The sequence below is a fragment of the Nipponia nippon genome, unplaced genomic scaffold, assembly GCF_047370975.1.
Source record: "Nipponia nippon isolate SJK-2023a ecotype South Korea unplaced genomic scaffold, ASM4737097v1 scaffold_10, whole genome shotgun sequence".
Classification (NCBI taxonomy): domain Eukaryota; kingdom Metazoa; phylum Chordata; class Aves; order Pelecaniformes; family Threskiornithidae; genus Nipponia; species Nipponia nippon.
Genome location: NW_028262291.1, coordinates 30,130,362 through 30,155,535, shown reverse-complemented (window position 1 = coordinate 30,155,535; position 25,174 = coordinate 30,130,362). Strand labels below are relative to the sequence as shown.

At 41.7% G+C, this 25,174-nt stretch overlaps 2 protein-coding genes across 2 annotated transcripts in view; both read left to right on the top strand.

Moving 5' to 3' along the window:
- Positions 1-4,262, top strand: part of LOC104020442 (cytosolic phospholipase A2 epsilon-like) — a 35,794-nt gene extending 31,532 nt beyond the window's left edge. The window contains exons 19-21 of the mRNA XM_087746785.1: positions 242-408; positions 2,713-2,899; positions 4,054-4,262. Coding sequence (XP_087602911.1) covers positions 242-408; positions 2,713-2,899; positions 4,054-4,262 — 563 coding nt within the window. The remainder of the gene's footprint in view (positions 1-241; positions 409-2,712; positions 2,900-4,053) is intronic.
- Positions 4,263-8,002: 3,740 nt separating this feature from the next.
- On the top strand, positions 8,003-24,749 carry LOC104020443 (cytosolic phospholipase A2 epsilon). Its single transcript, XM_009473873.2, has 21 exons — positions 8,003-8,038; positions 8,693-8,776; positions 11,516-11,588; positions 12,568-12,704; positions 13,110-13,241; positions 14,736-14,776; positions 15,493-15,535; positions 16,306-16,381; positions 16,579-16,748; positions 16,889-16,969; positions 17,667-17,704; positions 18,385-18,520; positions 19,054-19,190; positions 19,613-19,835; positions 20,533-20,647; positions 21,027-21,164; positions 21,861-21,968; positions 22,620-22,811; positions 23,296-23,462; positions 23,839-24,025; positions 24,541-24,749. Exons 1-21 carry the CDS (start codon positions 8,012-8,014, stop codon positions 24,747-24,749), a joined length of 2,514 nt encoding a protein of 837 aa, XP_009472148.1. The 5' UTR covers positions 8,003-8,011.
- Positions 24,750-25,174: the final 425 nt, after the last annotated feature.

The window sequence follows — 25,174 nt, the reverse complement described above, 5'->3', positions numbered from 1 at the left end:
CTGGCACTAATGAGTATGATAAGTTACTGGAATATATTGCCTGGAATCTCAACATATAAGACTTTTCAGAACAGGAACTTAGGTGGCGTTTTGCAGTCCCTCCCATGCCTATTTGACAATCCAGTAATGTGGCAATTAAATTAAACCAGGCCTCTGGGATGGTCTGTTCCACCTTGCATTTCTGTTTTCAGTCAAAATAGCTACAGATCATTTCTTATTCCAAGAAATATTTTCCTTTTAGACACTGTGTTAGACTCACGTCCCAACAAGCTGATGCACAATACCGATCACCTGGGCATGATAGATGCTGGATTTTTCATCAATACCAGCAGTCCTCCACTTTTAAGGCCACAGAGGGAAGTGGATGTCATCATATATTTAAGTTACACTACTGGATCACATACGTCGGTGAGGAGGATCTTGTTACCGTGTATTGTCTCTCCTTTTGCTTGTAAATATCTAGCCTGTAGTGCCTAGAACCACTAGTTATTTCAGCTGTTCAGTTTTTTACTACTGCATTCCCCTACATTTTTCACTGTAGTAATCACCAGTGGTGTTCCCCAGGGCTCAATATTGGGGACAGTTCTGTTTAATATCTTTATCAATGATCTGGACAAGTGAATTGAGTGCACCCTCAGTAAGTTTGCAGATGACACCAAGTTGGGCGGGAGTGTAGATCTGCTTGAGGGTAGGAAGGCTCTACAGAGGGATCTGGACAGGCTGGATCGATGGGCTGAGGCCAACTGTATGAGGTTCAACAAGGTTCAGTGCCAGGTCCTGCACTTGGGTCACAACAACCCCATGCAATGCTACAGGCTTGAGCAAGAGTGGCTGGAAAGCTGCCCGCAGGAAAAGGACCTGGGGGTATTGGTTGACAGCCAGCTGAACATGAGCCAGCAGTGTGCCCAGGTGGCCAAGGCAGCCCATAGTATTCTGGCTTGTATCAGAAATAGCGTGGCCAGCAGGATCAGGGAAGTGATCGTCCCCCTGTTCTCAGCACTGGTGAAGCTGCACCTCAAATACTGTGTTTAGTTTTGGGCCCCTCACTACAGGAAGGGCATTGAGGTACTGGAGCGTGTCCAAAGAAGGGCAGTGAAGCTGGTGAAGGGTCTAGAGCACAAGTCTTATGAGGAGCAGCTGAGGGAACTGGGGTTGTTTAGCCTGGAGAAAAGGAGGCTCAGGAGAGACCTTACCACTCTCTACAACTACCTGAAAGTGGGGGTCAGTCTCTCCTGCCAAGTGACAAGCGATAGGACAAGAGGAAATGGCCTCAAGCTGCACCAGGGGAAGTTTAGGTTGGATATTAGGAAAAACTTCTTCACCGAAAAGGTAGTCAGGCTCTGGAACAGGCTGCCCAGGGAAGTGGTGGAGTCTCCATCCCTGGAGGTATTTAAAAGATGTGTAGATGTGGTGCTTAGGGACATGGTTTAGTGGTGGACTTGGCAGTGCTAGGTTAACGGTTGGACTTCATGATCTTAAAGGTCTTTTCCAACCTAAACGATGCTATGATTCTATGATTCTATGATTAATATTGTTCCTATTTCTTCCTGCCACTCCTGGAATCTCTCTTGCTGGTTTATGAGCATGTTGAATTATTCAAGACGACATCAGCACGGTCTATTCCAGAATGATGGGAAGAGCATCTTCTGCTTTATGCTGAATCAAGCAGGTTTCCAGACCCTGCACAGGAATATGCATAAAGATGAGGGAGCAACTTCTCCTGACTTAAGTTAGAATATAAAAGGGGTGAAGTGGACAGTCAGAAGTAGATAATTTCTGGGCTGACAAATAAGATGCTACTAGGAAAATTCAATGACCAGCATCTTCCTGCAGAAACTCCAGTCTCATGGAGATAAAGTTAATTAGCTGCCTCTAAGGCCTTGCAGAAAATAAGTTTGGGTCTTTATGTCTCAGAAACTGAGGTTAGTTAGAAACTCATTATTAAGCATCTTGGCCCGCTTAAGTGTTTTTTGTGAACGAGAACAGCTGTGCTACAGTTAATAAGCCATATGATGCATGAGGCTTGCATGTAATGAAGTTTCATTTCAGCTTCATACATTGTCTAGATTAATTTTACAAAGAAAAGCTGCTGCAATTTTAAGGACTTTAGTAGAAACCATTTCCTATTTGATAGTGTCCACTATTAGATGGTGCAGAGTAAATAACACAGTACAGAGTAGGACATGATATTGTATTCAACCTTTCCGGGAAAAGGTACAGTATAGCCTAGTACTTCAGGCTTTGTCAGTAAAATATCAATCTCAATTAACACTGTGCCATAATGCCTGCACAAGCAGAGACATAATTGCACATTCAGACTTAACTTTCTTATCTCCTGACTTCCAAGCACGTAATAAGATACCTTAAACATTTTCTTGCTGTGGTTTTCTTTTCTAATTAATTCTATACAATATATTAAACACAGGCTCATTCATTTACTAAAACTACATGCTTTACCCTGAAGTTCTGCAAGTTGCTTCCATTTTTTAAAAAGCAGTGTCCTGGATGAATTCTCTAACTCTGAAATTGTGTTTACAGCTTGTGATTAACATTCTGGTTACTATGGGTGGTAATTATGTGTAGAGTAACCCTTGATAAGAAGGAACTCACCCTATGGATCTGAGTCACTAAACCTTAATACTAGATAACAATTTGGGGGCTTTAAGACAACCAAGTTGAATTCCAATGCTGACCATTTTTGTGATACTCCAGTCTCTAGATAAGGCATGCAAATACTACTCAGAGCAGAAAATCCCATTCCCCAAAATTTCTTTGACTGATGAAGATAAGAAAAATCTGAAGGAGTGCTACCTCTTCCAAGATTCAAATTTGCCAGGATGTCCGATCGTGATTTTTCTTCCCCTTGTGAATGATACCTTCCGAGAGTACAAAGCACCTGGTAAGTTGCAAGTAGTGTGGCAAAGCATTAAACAAAAGACACCACTACCTGTTTCCCTGACTCAGACAGAACCTTTTTCTCTGCTGCTGGCTATCTTTGCTGGCTGGGTTCATGGAGGAGCACTTTAGCTCATTAAACTTGTTTTCCCCACCCCTGCCAAAGCTAGTATGTTCATTCATGTCATCCTTATGGCCTTAAGAAGACAGACCCAGCCCTTATCTTCTGGATGCTCTTTGCCTTCATCTCTCTCCCATTTGTAAGACAAAGTGTTGCTAGCTAATTGTAAGTTTTTTCCTGGGAAAAGTATAGCGCTCTCAGATTATTTCCCCCTACATATATTGTCTGTTGTCCAGGGATTTCATTCTACACTTGACGAGGCATAGTGTCATGTATGAATGGTGGGGGAGCAAGAACCTGGCTTTCAGGCTGAACTCCTGCAATGTCAATATCAGTGTGTCTCCTTTTGGTACAGCATCAGCCCAGGAGTCATTTTGCTCACTGTGCTGTGCTCAGGGCCTGTCATTCTTTTTCTGTCAGGCCACCTGCTTTGTATTCCTCTCCTTTAGTGCCAGTTACCAGGATGCCTTTGCTTCGCTCCTTGGTAGCAGGGAGGTAAAGTCTAAAATTCTGCTTTTGTGGAATTTGAGAGAGACAAGAAATGGAAAGACAGAGATGCATCCTGGTGGGAGGCCCCCTGAGACTGCATTCGGTGCAGGAACTTGAAATTTCCATATGTTTCTATTACTCCTTTCTCACTTAAATTCTATTCTGTTACTAGCAACTCCCCTCCCTCAGCTGGGGTTTGTAGAGGTCCCAACTACTCAGGATAAGACCGGCAGTGTACTGGTGGTGGCTATTGGAGTGCCCTTTCAGGCTGATATCCTTGACTGATCCATGGCTTTAATGAGACAGACGTTTATGAGTAAGCTGTAGATTACCATTACAATGCCGTCCCTCACTTTTCCCTTCTGCCCTCATCACTTCAGGCACACAATGTCCTCTTGACATTGGGTGGGGATACATGACCCGCATTATTTGTGCATTTAAACACTATGAATTTTCTTCTGGAGAAAAACCCTCCTCTTCAAGCTGCTGTGGACAGCTTGTCACTGACTGAGATATACGTCACAGCAGCAACTTCTCTTTCTCTCCAGGTGTCAAGCGCTGTTGCTCAGAGATGGAGGGAGGACAACTTGATTTGACCAGTCGCTGTTCCCCCTACTGCATGTTCTCGGTCAGGTATACTGATGAGAATTACCGCCGGCTGCTGAACCTCAGTGAATACAATATCTTGAACAACTCGCAGATGATTATGCAGGCCTTGCAGATAGCGATGGAAAGGAGAAGGCAAAACATGTGCTAATCACCTGTTCAACTGCCCCTATCTTCTCAGAGGAATTTTTCATGCTCTAGGACACAGAAGGGACATAGCTTTTTGAACACTGGCCGTTCTGCACTACAGAAAGAAACTGCCCCAGGTGGCTCAGTGGTTTGTTGGGTTTTTTCCATTCCCAAGAAGTGGCCTCTATAGGTAAAGACATTGCCTTGGAAATTTTTACATATGCTTTGTTCCCTAAATTAAGGTTGTCTGTAGAACACTCTTTACCTAAAATCCTTGTTAGATTTTAAAAATAATGTTATTTTAAGCTTGACTTATTATGTATGACATAGAGGAAAATAATTTTTTACCACCACAGTGCTACAGTAATACAACCCAGCCAACACACCTACAGGCTGTAAGAAAGGGGTATAAACTTCTGCTCCCCACAATTCTTCATGGAACACAAGGTGCATCCAACCCTGGAAAATGAAGAAAACCTGAGACGTGACTGGAAGCTGGCATTGGATCCCTGGGTCAACTCTGTTTTGCAAGTGTCCTGAAGAGCAGCTGCAGAGGTTGGAAATGTAAGAGGGACAAGTGTGTGCACACAGCCAGCCCTATGAATTGTGTCCACCTCCTGGGCTCTCTTGGGCTGTGAATAAATCATATGTAGATGGGAAGGAGAAACTTGAGAGGAAGTGGCATAAGATTTTTTCATGTAAAATTTTTTTTAAAGTGAAAGGTGTCATTTGAGCACATCAAAATTTCCTGTGAATTTATGTCAGTTTTGATTGTTTTGTGTTGAGACAGTATATAAAAAAGTTAACATTTTATTTTGAAGCTTTCAAAAGAAAACACCCCAGAATTTTTTTTCCCAGTTGAGTTACTTCTTATATTAAACTTCCTTTCTTAAATTAAAAAGTGCTTGAAATGAAAATATTTTACTTCCACTAGACAATGAAAACTTTGTTGTTTTACTCAATGCAATTTGTTTAAATAGTTTAGGACATATGCTCATCAACAAAAATGCTTATTTGTTTAGTTCTGCCTGTTCAAACTGTGCAGATAAGCAGGAGTGAGTAGTCTTCAACAACTAAGACCATCTTAAAACAATCTGAACAGACTCTCCATGGGAACTAGCACAAAACCACTAATAACATTTGTTGTGGGTTTGCATTTTTAAACTTTCTTTATTTTCCCTTTTGTGGAATGTGTCTTTTCTGAACTGTCGAAAGTGCTGAGGGTGGGCTGTAAAAAGTATAAATCCATAACATTTGCATTCCAGGAGCAAGTCAAACTGAAAATACACTTTTCTATTAATAAGTTTTGTGTTTTAATGACAAGTGGGAAAATATTGAACAAAGAGTCTATTCAGTGAAAAAAAATCTATATCAACTAGATGTCATAATCTGGGGCTAAAATAAACCAGGGAAAATGCTTGGGTAAGTTGAAACATTTCATGTTAATATTTTACAAAATGTCTTTGTTTTGAAACATAGCTTCTTTTTCATAGACTGCCTACCTCGTCAGCCCAGGGAACCCAACCTGAAAATAACAGGTTTCATCTATAGTCAAATAACATGTTTGGCTTGGTGCAAAATGACACTCTGAGGATTTTCATTTTGGCAACAAACAATGACAAATTATCTTTACAAATTGGTTCACAATGACTTTTTCCAACAATTTATGGTGTCAAACTAAACCTTACTTTTTTGTGCAACTGTAGCCTGAAGTGGCAAGCCTAAAGATCAGAGCATAAATATTAACATTTGAAACTCTTTAGGTTTTGAACAAATATGTACTTCTGCTGGTTTTTATTTGTTCCACGGTAGTTTCACTAGTCATAGTCAGAAATATGGTGCTATGTGCTCTGCATATAACCCTGGGAATTGCCTCCATTTGAACCTGAAATCCCTGGTATGAAAAAATAAACATAGTTTTTGGCCATAAACTCATGCCACGTTCAGCTCTGAAGAAATGTTATTTACGTGCAAATATTTCGTGTATACAATACTGGATAATAAAGGCTTGTTTGCAAAATGAAAATTCTGCTTTGCTCCACATATTCAGGCATTTCAGTAATGTGCTCCAGGTTTACAGTGTGTTCCTTGTTCCAGGAAAACAAAACTGTTGTTATCTCTGCAAAGAGCACAAGAGCATACCAATTATTTGCTGTGAGCATCGTGGATAAAGGAATGTCTCAGAGACAGATTGCAGGGGTACAAAGTGAGCCACGGTCCCTCCCTACAAGAGCTTTTTGGGCACTGACACTGTGGGAGTGACAGCCTCAGAACTCCAGTCCTGGTGGACAGTCTGGTTTATAGCGTAACCCTCCAAGGAGATGTCATATTAAAGCACTGCCTTTAACTACGACTGAAAGATGCCGATGCTGCCAAGGGTTTTCTGTGACGTGATGAAAAATGCATTTCATCAAGCTACGTCATTGCAGCTGGCACACAGAGGAAACATGCCATGTATGTAGACACAACCCTTCATGGTGTTGTGAAATAACATAGCCTATGGCAAAAATTTATTCTACCAAGTTGACCGTGATGACTGTTGATATTATTTTGCATGGGAATGTGCAAAGGGGAACTGTGCTGGCTGGTAGCAATATTTAACCAGTAAGCTCAAGAATGCTCAGGGAATGGGTAACTTTTTGCTCACAGACAATCCACTGGGAGAGCAGGGAAGACAAAGGATTCCCTTCCCCCAGAGATTTTGATTCATTATGACGTGCTGAACATACAACAGTCTTTTGCTGCCCTTTTTAATCCTGTTCCAGTGAGCTGGGAGCTGTGCCGGTTTTGATGGCGTAGGGGTCAGCTGGGTGCTCACAGGGGCAGGTGCAGGTGTCCTGCCCGTGGCAGTGGCTTTGCAGGTGTGCTGAGGATGGTACAGAGGGCGGTGTGCAGTTGGTGCTGAGTTTTGCCTCTGGCTGGCAGGGTTCATTGGGTCACACATGGGTGCTTAAATGCAGCTACATTACAGACAGAGTCAGTCTGAGCTGGAAAGTGGTGCAGAAGTATTCACAGGGAGTGGAGCTAGGCTAAGGAAAGTCATTGCTTCAGGACTCTTCATCTAAACAAAAATAATAATAACAAGCCATAGGAAAGAAGGGGGAAAGGATACAATGACTTTAGAAGAGACCCAGCCCTGCTAGACCAAGGCTGAGCAGATGTAAACCACCATATAAGTGCGTCTGCTCTGCACACCTAGACCTGGGATTGCAGGGACATGTAGTACAGAAAGCCTTAAACTGGCTTTTGCAAGAACCAGTTTAGTCTGACAGCAACAGTGTTGTCCCTCTTTTTTTTTTTTTTTATTAGCTTTTTTATCCTGTCTGCTTACTGTCACAGATAACCTAAATCCAATTAATGTACTGTTGCTGCATCTTATTGCAGAGTATGTATTTCTGTAGGCTTTGAGGTCTTGCTAAGTGGACAGTTCAGTGCTCGGATAAAAGGGCATTCTTCTCTTACCATTAGTTATAAACCTGCCATTGGTCACTATTGGGCAAAGTGGCTCAAAAAGCATACTTCCACCTACTGTACAGGCAAAGGTATTTTTTCCTACTTATTCAACCACAGGATTCAGCTTCCTAGCATAAGAAAATGGGAGGGGAATAACTGGGTTTAAGAAATCCGGCAGAGGTGGGGCTCTGAGTCAGTTTATAAAATAGTTGCTCACCTGCATGTGAGACATTTGAACTATTGGTGTCTGTGGAAGCTGGGAGATGTGAAATTGCATTGCTACAGATAACACTGGATGTGTACGTGACAGCGACCACAATGGAGCAAGATGGCATTTTGTCTCAGGTAAGAAGGGTGCAGAGCAAAGCAAGGCATCTTGGATCTCAGCTGGTTATGCTGCACACAGTGCAAAGATGTTACTACTTTCTTGACCTACCGTTGACTGTAAATGACTCTGCACAGGATGAAGGAAGTCAGTGTTTCAAGAACTCATTATCAAAATTTAAAAAATGATAGCAAACCATAGGAAGGAAGTGAAAACTACTTGGGGAGTGAGAGTTTATTTACAAAGGGAGCATTTTGTATATTTAGGGGTTTTCTTCATTTTAGAGATGTGATACATGCAACTTTGGAATAAGTATTAAACAGCATGGAGATGTGCTTCAAGGTGAAAGATTAATGACAGGGTGTGTTTACTGGAGACAGGTTTGCTGTTCCTTTAACAGCCAGGGCCAGGAGCTGCCTTCCCTCCCCGTGTGTCATGCAAAGGGTGGACCTTACCTGGCTGCTATGCCTCTGCTCAGGCTCACTGGGGCAAGCATGGCGCAGGCAGTGGCACTGGGCACAGCAGGAAACACCTGTACCTGCTGAGGGTCTATGGCCAGCACTGACTGTGAGCTCCCCTTCACTGCTGTTCTGCAGTTCTCAGTTCCTGATGACGATTGCTTTTAAGAGACAGGATGTTTTTTCCAGGGGTAACGTTGGCCCTTCTTCTTGCAGGAGGTGATCACTCAAACCAGTCAGCTAGGAGAAGGAATTACGCAGCTCAATTCTGATGGAGAGCAGTGGACTCCTGTTACGAAGGTATCGCAAAGGAGAATTTCAAAAGAAAACTGTAAAAGAGACTTTCCTGCTGGGTGGAGCCTGGATGAGAACAGATAGGGTTCAGCATCTGCTGAACTGTCTAATTAGCTACCATAACCCATCCAGCTCCTGCTGTGAAACACCGCCCCGCTTATCGTTTTGATCACTTCACTTAGGCAGTCTTGCTTCATGTTAAAGTCCTAGTGCTGTTTTCTATCCTTGGCACATGGGAAATGAACCCTGTTTTAACAAGACTAATATCTTTAAAAGCATGGATTTGAATAGGCTTTCTGTTACATGTGTCTTGCTAAAGTATAAGGGCAAATTTACTGCCAGTGTAGGTAGTGATAGCTGTGAAATTGTGCCACTTTCTTTGTGACACAATCTTGAAGTGGATTTTCAACACCTGATTTCCTGGATTAATCCTTCTTCTAGCCTCTACAAAAAATGAATAGTTTTCCAGGAGACTTCAGACACATTATATTAAATCTTTCCTCTAGGAAATGAGAGGACCAGATGTGCTGAAAAAGATTCTTTGAGATTATTGTCTCTAGTTTGAGGCCATTTAGTAATAACTCTCCCTTGTTCTGTTTCGAGCTAAGCTGCTGAGCAACAAGTGTTGTGCTTACAGTTTAAGGAATAGCCAACCCTTTCTGTTGATTACTTGAATGGAAAACCCAAAGATGAGAAAATATGCCCTAAACCGCAACTTTCTACATTGCAGGGATCACAGCAGGTTCAGAAGAATAAACCAAACCTCTCACATTTTTTAGGCAAAACTCACACTGCTGACGGGATTTGGGGCATTTGTTAGTTATACCTCTGTGACGTCTAAGCCAAGGCTCTCTGGTTATGACAGGGCACATCCACATGCCTGAGTACTTTGTTCAATCTGCTGTACCTCCCTGGCTCTTTGGGATCACCGCAAGCCATGAAGGTGGCTCCAGGGGACCTGATCCCTGAAACTGAGTTGAGCCCTTCCAGGAAAGTGCCTTCTCCAAAGCCAGCCACTGGCAGCAGCAGTTACTGGCTCTGTAATTACTGAACACTTTCCACCTCTCCCTGCCTCATTTCTGTGCCTTAGGAGTTAGGCTTTAGACATGAATACAAGCACCTTTGATGGTCTTATCCACAGCTACTGTTTGGACTCTTAGCAATGGTTTGACATCCTTGATTTTCCCACCTGGTCTCCTGCTGTGCAGCTGAACAGCACCAATGTCGTTGGTGCCTTTTCCTAGAATGGGGTGCTTTGGTTACCTGGAGGCTAATTTTACCTGTTTCTTCATTAGCCTACTTGCTAACCGCCCTCAGTCTCAACAACATAATATTCATCAGCCCCAGCTGCATGCATTAATACACTCAGGTTAAACATTATGAGAGACATCTCATGGACATATATTGCATTGGGCCTGTGAATATCGATGCACTTCACTTCTTATGGACTGTAAGCACAGCACATTAATAATACAGTACATACCAAATTCTTTTGTTCAGACAGGCCAGCTAGAGCAAAAGTCCTGCTCTTCTTTCCCTCAGTACCTGTGTCACACATCCTTCTCAATGGGACTAATGGGGTCAGTTTCATGCTAATGCCACTTTAGGACTGCCAATGGTCTTGTAGTCATTTTGCAGTATAGGTAGAGCGAGCAGGTGGTGCCACTACCTGCCCATGGCTCTGTAGTTGCACTAAATGCCTTTTGCATTTTAGAACTTTTGGAGCAAGATTTTCCTCCTGATTTATATCCCAACATATTGTGTCTTTTCCCCCTTTCCATGACTATAGAAATAAAAGGTTAGGTGGAAATGGAGATTAATGGTATTTTATGGTAAAAGGAGAAGGGATATGGACTCATGTTTGGGCTCCAACATGAGACCAGCACAGCAACATGAGAGGCTAAGAAGTCAAGCATGAGGCCTTAATGTTGGACACATGGGCTAACATGAAAGAGGGAAGCCAAAGGAAACAAACTGGAGTTTCTTATTAGGCGTAAAACACTGCGTTTGCACTTCTTATGCAAAACAGTGCAAAGAAACTCCAGACACGAAGAGTTTACATGGTTCAAAACTAAAGAAAAACTTCTCACAAGAAAAAGTCACAGGTGACCTCAGCTCAAGAGGGGCAGTTATATCCCTGTAAATGAAAAACACATGCGTAGTGAGTAGCATGGTGGAAGTGCAAAGCAGCGATCTCTTCCTCTGACATTAAAAGAAGCATGGGGATCAGAGGTCAGCATTTAACTCTGGGGAGTACTGTACGTTTAAAAGAGCAGGGATATGAGAAAATCATATCCTGTAGCCCAGGAGACTGAACATGTGTAATGACTGGATGGGAGGTGATTCCCATGACAATAATTTTACCACTTGCCAAAAGCCTAAGGCAGCTTTTCATTTTCTACCTTCGTAATTTAACAAGTAAATCTTCTCCCAAGCTGCGTCTGAATCTTACCACTTTGTGCAGCTAGATTTTAGTTAGAGAGCAAATAAATTCTCTATAATAATACAAATCCATATATCATGCTATAAAAGTAGAGACGTCTTTCAATCTAGTACTTGATTTAGATATTAGTAGGAAAATAAATGTATTGGCCATTTCATAGTCACATAGAAAAATTCAACTACGTTGTTCATGATTTGGGTATTTCTCTCTCTTCATCATTTCTATCTTCTAAATATGCTATCTACCTTTAGCATTCATTCCTGTCTTTTGCATGGTTTGTTTTTTTTTTTTTTTTCCTGCAGACAGAATCATCTCTGTGTTACTTACTAACTATAAGAGTCATAAGAGCAAGGAATATCCACCAGACAGATGTCTGTAAGTATCTGTAGTGCTCTGTACAGTCCCCTTAACCTTCATGGGTTACTAGCTAGTCCTGCTCCAAGAAAAAGTGCTTTCTAGATTTCTTGCATGGGTGGAGAAAGTCCTCTTACTGGTGTGCTGGTTCCCGCAATGAACATAGTGTGGTGTTCTTCTTTGCATCAGCCCTGTTCTGTGCAGGGGTAACTCTATAAGGTCACAGCTGTACCTATTGCACGTATTTTTCTGCATCCCCAAAAGGAGCAGGGAAATCTCTGCAGTCTGTTGAAAGCAAGAAATGTGGAAAGATCTCCTGTGTTTTCCTCTGGACTATATTTATGTTACACAGGACACATACTGATTGGGATAATGGAGCAAATACTGAAAATGGAGTAGCCTTATCTCAAATTTAGCTTGTACTGAAAGCTTTCTCAAGGCTAAGTAATCCAAATTACTATACCCCGATTCCCTGTGTACTAGCTTTCACAGATAAAATCCTGTTAGGTGTTGTTACATTTTGTAGGTTCACTTCTGATGGCCTGCAACTGAAATATAACAGAAGATTATAGCTTTACTTATGCAGAAATCAAGAATAATTTTTTTCTATGTTTTGGGCTTTTTTTTAATGTTCTGTCTGGCTAAAATAGAAGCTATCACTTTGTTTCCTTAACTGTTGCAGATATAGGGTGCTGTGGTTGTCCCGAATTATTTTATCCTGGGCTAAACTGATGGCTTGATGACATAGAAGGAAGAGAAAATCCTTTATTTAATGCATTTATTGTATCTCTAATCACGTTTATTCAGAGAAGAATCATGTCCCTCTTCTTTTTTCTCCATTCCTATTATCTAAACTGTAATGTTTATGTTGGACAAATATGTGATCATGTATCATAGTGTCTCTCTTTGAAAGAAAAGCTTCATGTTGTTGTTGTTCAATTCATTCTTTCTTCTAGAGCAAACCCTCATTTTAGATGTGTTTGTGTTTTCTGACATACAGTAAGCCAGACTGATTGCTATGTGAGCCTGTGGCTGCCAACTGCTTCAACCGACAAATTTCAGACTAAAACCATCAAGAACTGCAAAGATCCAGTCTGGAACGAAACCTTCTACTTCAGGATCCAGAGTCAGGTCAAGGTACTGAGCTGGAACTTCCCTGTTAACCTTGACCTAGGGAGAAAGTGTCAGGTTTTATCCTTTTGCAAAGGGGACATAAGTAATTTTCTCAAGAGGCAAGGAAAGATGCACAAAGATGTGAGAATAACATATATCCTTATGATGGTTTTCCATGCCATGAAAGACAAGTATCTCTCTCAGCCACGGGTAGAATATGACCTTTGAGATGTCTCTGACTTTGTCTCATTCCTCCTCGTAGGCAGATGGCTACATGGAGTTGATTTCCCCTCCACCTCCTTCCCTTCCTGCTCTTTTTCTTTACGTCCTCCCACTCCTCACAAACAGCTGACTAAAACAGCTGTCCTCAGGATCTCCTGCTTTGACTGAAACCTGACACATTTTAAAGTCCTTCCCTTCCCTTCCCAGAATGTGCTGGAGCTGGCACTCTATGATAAGGATGTGGTTACTCAAGATGACCACCTCTTCACAGTATACTTCGATATAGCCAGACTTTCCCTGGGAGAGCAAGTCTTCATGCACTTCAAGTGCGATTCACAGGTGAGGTCTGGAATAAGAAATGGGATAGGCTGGCAAGAACGTGTTTGCCTGCTTTTCTGTCTAAAATGTTATTTGCAAAATCTTTCTTTTTTTCCTTCTTGTGTATGGACTGCCCAGCCACATAAAAGGGAGTTGTTTTTCACTCTGACATGGGAAAGCCTCTTCACACCTGGATCTGTAGGCACACTGAAAGGTTTGGTGTTGGCCACAAAGGCTCACAAACTTCAGGTGTCCCTGCAAAATTGTCACTTTGCTGAGTCTGCCCCCACTGAAGATCAAGGAGTGTGTCCATGCCAGTTCATGATGCTTTTTGTCGTAACTTGTTACTTAACCTAGCAATTAAGGAGGAATAACTCTGTGATCAGAACAAAGTGTTGAACCAGACTAGTTGCTAATTATGGACTGTGGCCTGGGTGTTTAAATAAAGCGTCTAAGTCATGCCACTCAGCTTGGCAACAAGAAATATTCCTATTTTCAATGTCCAGGGAGGCTCTGAAAGTCGCATATCCCACCTCCTGTATGTTCTGTCCGTCCCTCTCCTTTTCCAGTTTCCTCCCAGTCTCCTGCATCTGTCATGCACCATTCAGTTGATTAATTACTTTATCTACACACACCCAAACTCCACTCTGCAGTTCATTATCTTTCAATGCCTTATTTGACCATTTCTTTCTCTGCAAAATATCAGAGGAGCAGTGTGTGGACTTCCATTAGCCCTTTGTAAAATAGAAACATTCGGCTAGTTGCAACCCAGCGCATTACTGTCTGGGTGGTTACAGGTGTCATATCCAAGCCTTTCATTACTGTGTTTGCACAGCTACAGTAGTTAGAGCTCATACTCTTCAGGCCTTCGTAAATTTTTTTGTCCTATATTAATATCTTTTTGGTGTTAACGCAATAGGTAATTTGAGCAACTAAGTAACCTACAGCATGATCTCACTTCTCTGTTCATCATCCCTTCTGTCCCCAGCTTTGTTTTCCTCTCTCCTGTGCTTTCTTCCTCCTAGGGATTATACTCTTCACCACCACCCCACAAACCAGGCCTTAATGTCAGATTTACTTCCTCCCCAATGCCCTCAACAGGTTGCCAAACAAAGTGGTTGTCCTCTTCCACAGATGCTTTGCATGCCCCCATTTCCCCTCCTTACAACAGAAGGCTTTGGCTGCTCCCCTCAGCAGATCCTCTTTCTCTTTGCTGGCAGACTCGGTATGAGACAGCATCTCCACCTGGGTCTGTCCCTTGTGTCCCAGCAGAAGCAGGCAAGCCAACTACTTTCTTTGTTAAAAACTGGTACCACAGCCATTCCAAAACTTCCTATCAATAAAGAATCTTGAGGATCCAGACACACAGATGTGAGGTGGTGGATGCTTCTATTTTAAATGTTCTGCCGGTCACAAATAGTGCATATGTACCTTATATTGCGAGAGTGAGAACTTGCATTCTAAGAACTGCCAGTAGACCAGTGCCAAAAACGTTTTCCTTTCTTTATTTTGCAGAGACAAGAGGAGCTAGAGGTGGGATTTGCATTGGATAATATGTGAGTAAACATGAAATGCAACATAATCTGCAGCAAAAAGAAACAGCAATTCAGACGCATGAAATAATCTAGTCTAATTGTCCAGAGTGCATCATTCCTTGATGATGCTGATGATGAACACGGTTTCCCGAGGAATCTGGGCTATGAGCTGTGTAACAAATTGGTGCATGCCAGAATGGCCTCCTATGAACTTCAGGCAGACAGGGAGAACATCCTAAAACCTTTTCTTTGCCTAGTGTAATGAATACTATTTAATACCAGAATACTGGGACTGCTGTTCTGTTATGCATTTGTCTTTGAGATCAGCAGGGGGGTTCACCTCCCTTCAAAACACAACATGGAATAACGCACTGGTTTTCTGATCTAGAGCTCTTCCTGTCCTATCCTCTGACAAACTGCAATTTTTAAAAAATTGGATTCCGTTAAACCATCTGCAGCCTCAGCTTGGGGCTCAGCATAAAATCACTACATGGTTTGGCCCTGCAGTACCTTTTTTTTTGCTGAGCTCCAGAACTGGATGAGCCGGTACGATGCCGATTGTGCCTTGACAGAGTAGACTGAGGAAACTTGTACCACGAGTCTCCTGGGACTTTTCTTTGAAATCCAATACACAGCTAAAAATAAGCAACAGGAAAATCAGGAGAAGGGTATGGCTCATGAATTATACTGTAATTACACTGAGTTATTAAAAATATTTTTTTCTTTCTGTTTCCTAGTTCAGGCCCTCCTGAAACCATCATTACTAATGGAGTACTAGTGGTGAGTGTTATGTTTTGTCATCTTTCTTGTCCGGTTGCCACACTTGTTTCATTTGACTCACAGTCATCAGGCCAACATACCCTCTGACTGAGCAAAGCCAGCACTGAAACACTGTGGTTTCCCACTTCATCATCTGCCTCACGACACATCCTCATGGATGGCACCTGTGGAGAGGCTGTAACTAAAACACAAGGGAGATCCCCTGTGCTAGCATCCCTCCGGTGTTGCAAAAGCAACACATGGAAGTGGCTTAGGTCTGAGACATTGGTGCAGCAGTGAACTCTCTCTTGGACATCAGTCCTCCCTAATTCTTGTATTGCCAAAGCGATGGAGTTTGTCCCATCCCAGGCACACGTCATTTCCTGCATTCATAACTGCACTTTTTACACAGGGACTTTCTGACCATGCCATTTGCTCATTTATTAGCTTTGTTTCCTCATTATTTTTGTTTAAATCGGTCCTCTGCATGTCTGTCGGGATCCTGGGAGCGCTGTTTTTCACTTTGCCCTTACCTTCTCCCTTCTGCAAGCCCTGTTCATCTATGCTGCACCCCCAGCCTTGCCCTGGCTTCATCCAGTTTCTCAGAGACTCCTGTTCCAGCCAGCATCTGAAATCAAGGTCATGGTTGAGAGAAAATGTTTTCCTTGGGAAAAAGTGCACTGCCTGTATAGCATTCCTATCAGCATCAGTAGGAGCTTAGACTAGGAAACAGAATCTCAAACTGGAAAACTCCCTGCCATGACGTATTTTATTGCTCATGTCTCTTACAGTCTCGCAAAATCTGCTGCTTGGAAGTCCAGGTGGTTGAGAAGAAGAAGAAGAAAAAGGAGAAGAAACCTTTATCAAGTGAGATTATTTCTCCATCAGCTATTTTTAAATCATGATGTGCTAATATTATGAAGGCAATTGACTTAATATAAGAATGAAAAAACCCCAACAAATCCGAAACATGAGAACAGCCTTGTGATAGACTCTGTAAGAACCTTTGTTTCCAATTTTGATGAGAAAACTACTCTATGTCTGCTTTTGTGTCGCTTCCCTAGAGAAAGAATTCTCCTTTAAAGTGCAAGGCTCATACGAGGGCACCCAAGACATTATGCTGGGATCTGATCTTGTCTTCAGCTCCTCCTCTCCTGCCAAATTCCACTATGCCAGATACAAACAGCCACGGCTGGATGTTACACTACCAGGGAAGAAACAACCTCCCTCCTTTGTATGTTATAACTGGACTTTATAAAACATAATAATGGCATGCAAAGTAACATGCACCATAAATAGTAACATTAATTTGCATTGTGGAAATAGAATATTGTTCCTTACAATATAAACTTGGATATATTTGTATTTTTTCAGCACTCCCGTGTGTATGATACAGACTCTCCAAACATAGAACTTCATTCCCTTCCAAGTGGAAAAAACGTGATCTTAGCAGAGGTGAGTGCCTGCTCTTTTGTGGGAGAGGTTGAGAAACTTAAGTGTGGAAGTCTGCATCCCTCTCATGATTACCAGGGTACTTTCTGATGATGAAAGCCTCTAGACAAAAATGCCACAATCTAACAGTGGCAGGTCTTTAGGTGATAGGGCCAGGTTGTGCCTTACTCTGTTTGAATGGGTGTGGGAATACAGGAGATCTTGTTACTCCATCCTGATCTTACTTAATGCTAAATTTTGAGGCTCTGCTTTTCCCCTTCTCACGCACCGGTGGAGCACCTGAACTAACTGAGGTAGCGCCAGTCTCTTGCTGATGCTGACCATGCTTTGCAAAGCACTTTTAGATTCATGGTTAAAAAAGTCCATATAGAATGAAAGGATCATGCCGGGTATAAGCCCCAGAAAGGGAGGAGCAAATGCTGCTGTGTAGAATACTAGTGTGGCTGCAGCCTGGCTGGCTGCCTAAGAGACGTAAAGTTAGTAGACATGGTTAAGGTACACATTCTCATTACTTTTCTCTGTAAACCACTTCCCTGACAATAAACCACTGCAGTCAATTCACATATGCTGCTGGGTTATTCAGAGCTCCCCATTTGTACCCACATTGCTAGGATCACACAAGCTAAAACTCCTGGGGCTGCAGGGGAGGGGTGCTAAAGCAGGTTGTTGTGCTTACACTGTTTGCATTCTTGCTTTCCAGGATAAAGGATTTGATTTATATGCAAAGGCAGAAGACTGGTAAGAGACTTGGCCACTCTTGGAGGCTAACTCATCCTTAGCTGAACTTGTCTCACCCCTTGGCCGTTTACTGGGGAGGAGGCACTCACAGTAGGACAGTAGGTTGTGTGACCAAGTGATGTGGAATACACATGAGCTGAAAGCAAACTATATGTGTAAAATTAACAATACATGTAGATAATTCATACTGAGACATGAATAATGAAAAGGTACATAAAATAGAAGAAATAATATTACAAGCCAATTATGCTAGTCAGTGTTATGCTCAGCACAGTCTTTAACCTTTTCTTTAACATTGTGTAAGAGTGCAGCTGATCACCTGGTACTGTTGATCATGGAGTAGGTAAACTTTGCTGCCTACTTCAAGACAAATGTGTGAAGTTTTTCCTACAGCTCTCAGTGCAGGCTAAAGTATGAAAGAATCCAGACAGCAGATGTCTCAGAAATGATCTGCAGGAATGTCTTTCCTGAGGTTTTCTTTTGATAACTGCTTAGAAATTTATCAGTCCCTTTTTCTATCATTCTTTCACGCAGCATTGTATACCTGCTTGGGAGTGTAGGAAAATTACTCCTGTAAACGCAGTACTTTGTGGGTCTGGTTTATTTCCTTGTATTGGAAACTCTGAGCTTGTCTACCTATAATAAAATTGAATATTCTTTTTTCCTGATCTCTGCTCCAGCCCAGACCACCTTGATGTGCGTTTAGGGTTTGACCTCTGTGTGCAGGAGCAAGACTTTCTATGCAAAAGGCAGAAGTACGTGGCTCCTGCTCTAAAGAAGGTCCTGCAGCTGGAACAGAATCTGCTGGACCATGAGGTCTGTAGGGCAAACATTCAAAACATCCAGCAAGTGCTTAGCAGTGGGGGCATAACAGCATAATATGACTGCTTTTTCTTCCCAGTTGAATTTTTTTTCTGGTCTTTCCTCATCTTTAAACTTATGTACACTTCCAATACTGCCCCATACCTCTAATCTCACCCTGCCTTTTGTGTCCTTTGCAGTTGCTATCCTGAGTTCAACTCTTCTCCTGGTATACCTTCATTGCAAGCCAGCCTAGATATTCCTTATATAGAAATGGCTTCTTCCACAGTCTTTGCGCTGTGATTGTTATCCTTGTTGATAATCCTTCCTCCTCTCTTCAACCTGTGAGATTTCTTTTTAATTCCTGCCTTTACAACTGATTTTTTCTCTCTTAATGTCTGTTTTGGTTTGAATCATCTGGAAAGAAGTCTGTGTCTGGGCATGTGTGGTGGTGTCAGGCTTTGTGTAGTAGGAGGTCTCTGCTGAGAGCCACAGTCAGCTGCAGTCTGCTGTCTGACACCAGCCCTTCCTGTTTGTGTGTTGCACAGACCCCAGTGATGGCCATCATGACTACAGGAGGAGGGATGAGATCTTTGACCGCGCTCTATGGCAGTCTGCGGGGGCTCAAGAAACTCAATGTCTTGGACTGTGCCACATACCTGACTGGCTTATCTGGTACTACATGGTAAGCAGGACTGGGCAGCTCTTGGCTGGAGTCTTCCTGATGACACCAATGCGCTGAAGTAGGCTGGAGCTGACATGCAGTAGTCTACCTATAATACCTTCTCAGCAGTCTTATTTTTTTTAATCTTCTTCCAAAACTGACAGATTAAAGTCTTTTCATGGGGAAAAGTCACGTAATTTGCAACAGCATGGAAACAAGTGTTTTTTTAAGAACAGCTTATGTAAAATTGCTCAAGCCATTTTGACAGGGATAATGACTGTGACTTCAAAGGGAACGTAATAGTTTCTTAGGGAACTGAAGACAGAAAACCTTTACTTAATTTCAAATCAAGAACTTAAAATAGAAACATAAAATGTAGCCATTGCCTACTTCAAACCTTGGTGTGGTTTTTTCTCTCTTCAATGTATATTTCTTCTTCCTAGGACCATGTCAAACTTGTACAGAGATGCTGACTGGTCACAAAAGGATCTTGACAAGCAAATCAGTGAGGCTCGAAAACATATGACAAAATGCAAAATAAATTCCCTTTCCTTGGACTATTTGAAGTATTACAAAAAGCAGCTGTGTCAACGGAAAAGAGAGGGCCGCAAAACATCTTTTATAGATCTCTGGGGCCTTGTCCTGGAATCTTTGTTGCATTATGGGGTACAGTATGTCATAAAGCAGCATTTACTGTGGCTTACAATTTTCTGAAAATTAATTACCAGAGAAGATATATTCCTGTTTGTTCTGAAAGAAGTAGTTTGTTACAAGACTGTGTATACAAATACACAGCTGTTTCCAAAACATTTGGTAGCAGTCTTTTAGATATCCAGCCATGGTGGAAATCAGCATTCTTGCTTGTGAGATTTTGGATATGTTTTTCTGAGAAGCTCCAAGATTAGCATTTTGAAAAAATATTATATTTTAAGATTTTTTTGGCATATTCTGAAAGTATTTTATTTAGAAATAGCAAAATTACATGTATTATCTTAATGCCCATGAGAGGTACTAACAAACAGACCTGCAGACTTTTGAAATATGTGACAGGTCTTACATAAACTTGCAGCATAAGACGTTAAACTGGTTTATACCAAAAGTATTGCTTTCTGCTCTTCATCATTTCCTTCCACTTTCATCCTAATGGGTCATCAAATAATCTGGCATCAGATTGGATGCCTGCAGATATTTCAGTAACAGAACGCTTACAGGAATTTTGAAAAATTTGGAACATTTCGGAATTTAAGCCCAACACACATTATACATTAGAGGCAGAAATCTTTCTGCCCTACAAGCTTAGATGCAGAGAAAACGTTCCTGTACTAATTTTCGTCTCAGTGTAACCATATTTCTGGAATCACAGAAAGACAACCATAGACTCTCTGATCAGCAACGGGCCATTGATCGTGGTCAGAACCCATTGCCTATCTATACTGCAGTCAATGTCAAGAACAACTATAGCACTCTGGATTTCAAAGGTAATTATGAGACTTCTGAGAGTCACTTGTCTTTATACTTAAGCTGGTAAATCCTGGGACAGTCTTTTTAGATAGTCTAAAAAAAGCCCTCTCATTTAAAGACTGGAACCTCAGCTGATGTGTATTCGTATAATGTCCTTGTGGTCAGGTAAAAGTTTGACTGTCTATGCAACAGACTCAAAAATATTCCAAAGACTTTTCATGTTCATGAGTTTTCATTTGTACCATGCTTATAACTCATTGCTATTGGTCTGAAATATTAGACTTAACTGCAGAAATTATTTTAATTTTTAAGTCTGTTCATTCCCATGATAGCAACACCATTTTTATGTAAAGCTGTAGTAAAACATTGTTCTCTTCTTTGTGTTCCTTTTCACAGAATGGGTGGAGTTCACCCCTTATGAGGTGGGATTGCAAAAATATGGAGTTTTTGTTCGCACTGAGGATTTTGGCAGTGAGTTCTTCATGGGTCGGTTGATGAAGAAGATCCCTGAATCCCGGATCTGCTTCTTAGAAGGTAAGCCCTTAAAAACATCTGAATGATTTTTTTTTTAATTGTGAGCTATATAAACTAAGCACTAATAAAGCACTGGTACATAACTGACAGGGCAGTTTCACCGGCAAGGAAAAATATCTCATTGCTGAATTAGTACTTACTATGATGGATTTGGTTTACTGTAAAAAAGAAAATTCAAAGTGACCAAAAAACAGTGAGAACTTGTGCCCTAAGGGATAACCAAAGAAATTGTTTCTCAAGCTCAAAAATGCATGGTCAAAACTGATCCCTTGGTGTGTTAACAGGCTTATTCTCAAAAAGGGAAGCCTACAAATGCAGAGGCTGTAAGATCATGTTGTACTTAGACCCTTATCAGTATAATTCACCACCAAATCTATCAGATTGCAAACTTTCATCCTTTCTTTTTATACAAACCTTGTGATACTTGAGTGTTTTTCTGAAAACCCAAGCTCCTTAAATCATATTAATTCACAAAAATCTCACCATTCGTTAAAATATATATCCAGCCCTAAGTACCATAAGCAAAAAGGGGATACCAAAATAAGGTTTAAAAGCAGCAGCCAAATAAAAATGACACATCATCCATTTAAACCAGACTAAGGAAAAGCATAAACCTCATGAATTTAATCTCATGATAACAGTTTTGCGACTCCTGATGTGTGAATGTTTGAGTTACAAAGCTCTTTCCTTTTACAGGCATGTGGAGTAGTTTATTTTCATTTAATGTGTTATATATCTGGAATTTGTCCCATTCATCAGAAGATTTTTGGCACAGGTGGACCCGGGACAAAATTGACAATATAGGTAATTTATCATACTTCTTCCTTACTGTGTATTTATTGTCAGATAGAGTTAATGTTGGATAAACCATCACACCCATCTGCCATGTGAAAAGCGCACAGTATATTTGGCATTTTTGGAGTGCTTCTTCAAAGGCCACATTGTCTTTCTGGAAGGAATTGGATTTAAAGTCCCATAATGCAAAGCATAATTGGATAATATAAAAATCTCCAGTCCTGTGATCTATGTGCTCATTGAGGGCTCAACACTGATGTTGGCAATAATGAGATTGATCTGTAAACGATTAATAAAGCACAAAAGATTTTGACTACATTAAGTAGGAGCTACCGTAATACAAATAAGTACAACAGTTCCCCTTTTCCAAAGTGTGCAGTCAGTCTGTTCCATAAGTGTGCGTTATGTCTGGTGCAGGTTTTTATTGCTGCCTGATACTGGGTCTTGTTTTTTATCCAAGTCTGGACTGTGTAATGAAATGGTATTTGGCTGGTAAGAGTAGCATTTTATTTCTTTTTCATTTGGTCACTTGTGCTCATCAAGTCTTTTCATCCTAGGCCTTTTAAATAAAGAAAACACTAATTTTTATTAATTACCTTGACATCTTGGGGGATGACCTTGCTCTAGGCAGGTAGAATTTAACAGCCTTTCTCTGTGCAGAGGAGGAACCCCTCCTACCGCTGAAGCTGCATGAGCTGAGGACTCACATGTTCACCCCTCCCGGCCCCCTTGGCAGCGCTCTTCGCAGCGCTCTCACCGACCGCCTCTGCATTGCCCAGGAGCACAACTTCCTAAAGGGTTTCCAGATGCATAATGACTACCTGGAGAACAAGCACTTCTGCAGATGGAAAGGTAACAGAAGACCTGTGTGCCTGGGGAGAGAATAAACAAACAGAACAAAATGAAAAGCCAGGTTTGATATTAAACCCATTCTCCAAGGTTAGAGGCCATGTTTGGGCAGAATCACTATTTGATCAATCAGTTGTGGCACACCAGGATGTAGCATAGCGTTGTGTTGAGCTCCATGCCAATGATTTGCTTGTGGCACACACCTCCTGAGGCAGGGGCACCAGGTACTGATGGTTGTTCTCCCTTTCTCTGTTTGAAGACACACTCAGTGAAGAGGCACAAGAAACCCCCTTCATTAATGTTGCCACTGCAGGTCCAAAACTGCATGTGGCTGGAGTTGGGAGGGCAGAAGAGAAGGGATATGATGAATCTCCCTTCCCCAAAGATGGTAACCAGTTAGGGCTCTGTAGTCATAGTGTAAGAGTGGAAAACAGGCTAGCCAGTTTTGCACTATTGCACTTACAGCAAGAAAAATCTTCCCTTTTAGATACTGTGTTAGACACATTTCCCAACCAGCTGACACAATCAGAAGAATTCCTGTCTCTGGTAGACACAGGATTTTTCATCAATACAAGCATCATGCCACTTTTAAAACCAGAGAGGAAGGTGGACATCATCCTGCATTTAAATTACAGTGCAGGATCCCAGATACAGGTGAGAGGAATTGAAGCAGTCTCTATTTCTTCTTCAACAGCTGTATATGTGGAAAATTTTAACACTTAGGTGCTCTCTATATTGCCCCTGCTAAAAGTCTTAACCACTAGCATTTTTAGCTTAACGCTGCAGTGTGATACTTCATTTATAGGCTGTACATATTCTCATTTGTTTTTCTTCTACGATACAACTGTTTTGTGCTAAGAACTCAGGGAAAACAAAAACCTTCTGTCCAATGGCGCAGTGCTTTCCAATAGGGGTTTCAGAGCTTTCACACAGCTAGCTTGGAAAATGCCCCCTTTGTTACTGGGCTCCAAGAAATCCTGAGCCCTGAAACCCTCTTCAAGTCTCAGTACTGTTCTGTTCATTGATCCAGGCTCTGGACCAGACCTGTAGGTACTGCTCGGAGCAGGGAATCCTTTTTCCCAGGGTGGACTTGACTGAAGAAGACAGGAAAAACCTAAAGGAGTGTTACCTCTTTGATGGTGCTGAAACTCCAGGAGCACCGGTTCTGCTATTTTTCCCATTAATTAATGATACCTTCAAAAAATACAAAGCACCAGGTAAGTAATCAAACATGTTAAAAAAAGGTTGACATCATGGCCAGCCTATTAAAGGGAGTATATTTAATACTCCAACGCTTGAACTTCACTGTTGGCTCATTTCAATATATCAACCTCTCTGTTGCTTAAAGTTACTTTTTTAGCCATGTCTGATTTGATGCTGTGGCTGTGCTGCTTTAATCCCTAAGCTAGTTAGTTTGCAGGTAACTGATGTATCTACATGAGCCATAGGTACAGCTCAGAACTGCAGTGTAGACCCATGTAAGAGGAATAATCACCATTTTTCTCTCCTCATTATGTGAAGCAGCTGATATCCACCTGAGTCAGGGACTGAGCTGACAGTCTGAAAAAGAACTATTTGTTTAAAAAAAAAATTTAAACACACAAGAGTAATTTAGATTATGAACTCTCTCTGTGGAGAGATATCTCCTTTCCCTGCTCTGTTAAGAGTTAGCTTGCTTATGACCAGAGTAACTCCCATCTCTCAGCAGTGATCTGTTGCCCCTTCCTCCTAGGTCAGAAGCGCTCAGAGTCAGAGATGGAAGATGGTGAAGTTAATCTCTATGGCTGCTGTTCCCCTTATTCAACATATTCAATTCAATACACTGAGAAGGTGTATGACTGTCTGGTTCAGCTGGGTGAATACAACATCCTGAATAACAAAGACCTCATTATGCAAGCCTTGCACACAGCAGTGGCACGGAAAAGGCAGAAAAAGAAATAATGTCAGACAAGGGAGGATGCTTTTGTGTCCCTTAACCTGCCGAGAGACTGAAGCTCCCTTATGATCAGCCAGCAGGCTTCAAAGGATTCCTGCTCAACCCCACTAAATGGCAATCTCAGATGAACAAAGAAGAGACTGAAAAGAAACTTTTTTCTCCAAAGAATTTCACTGCAGCAATTCATTGCAATTCAGCTACAACAGTGGAGTACAAGTCACTGTATGGTACAAAGGATGGGCAGCCATGAAGAGGGTGCTAAGATGATAATGAGCATGGTGCTTGTTGCCTTGAGAAAGAGTTTGAAAAGTTTGAGTTTAACATGTTCAGGGCAGACCACATTAAAAACACGTTTTATTAACTCGGCTTGTGTTTTGTGTTTGCAAGGTGGTGGTGAGGCAAGCAGCAGCCTGTGGGCCAGGTTTGTGAC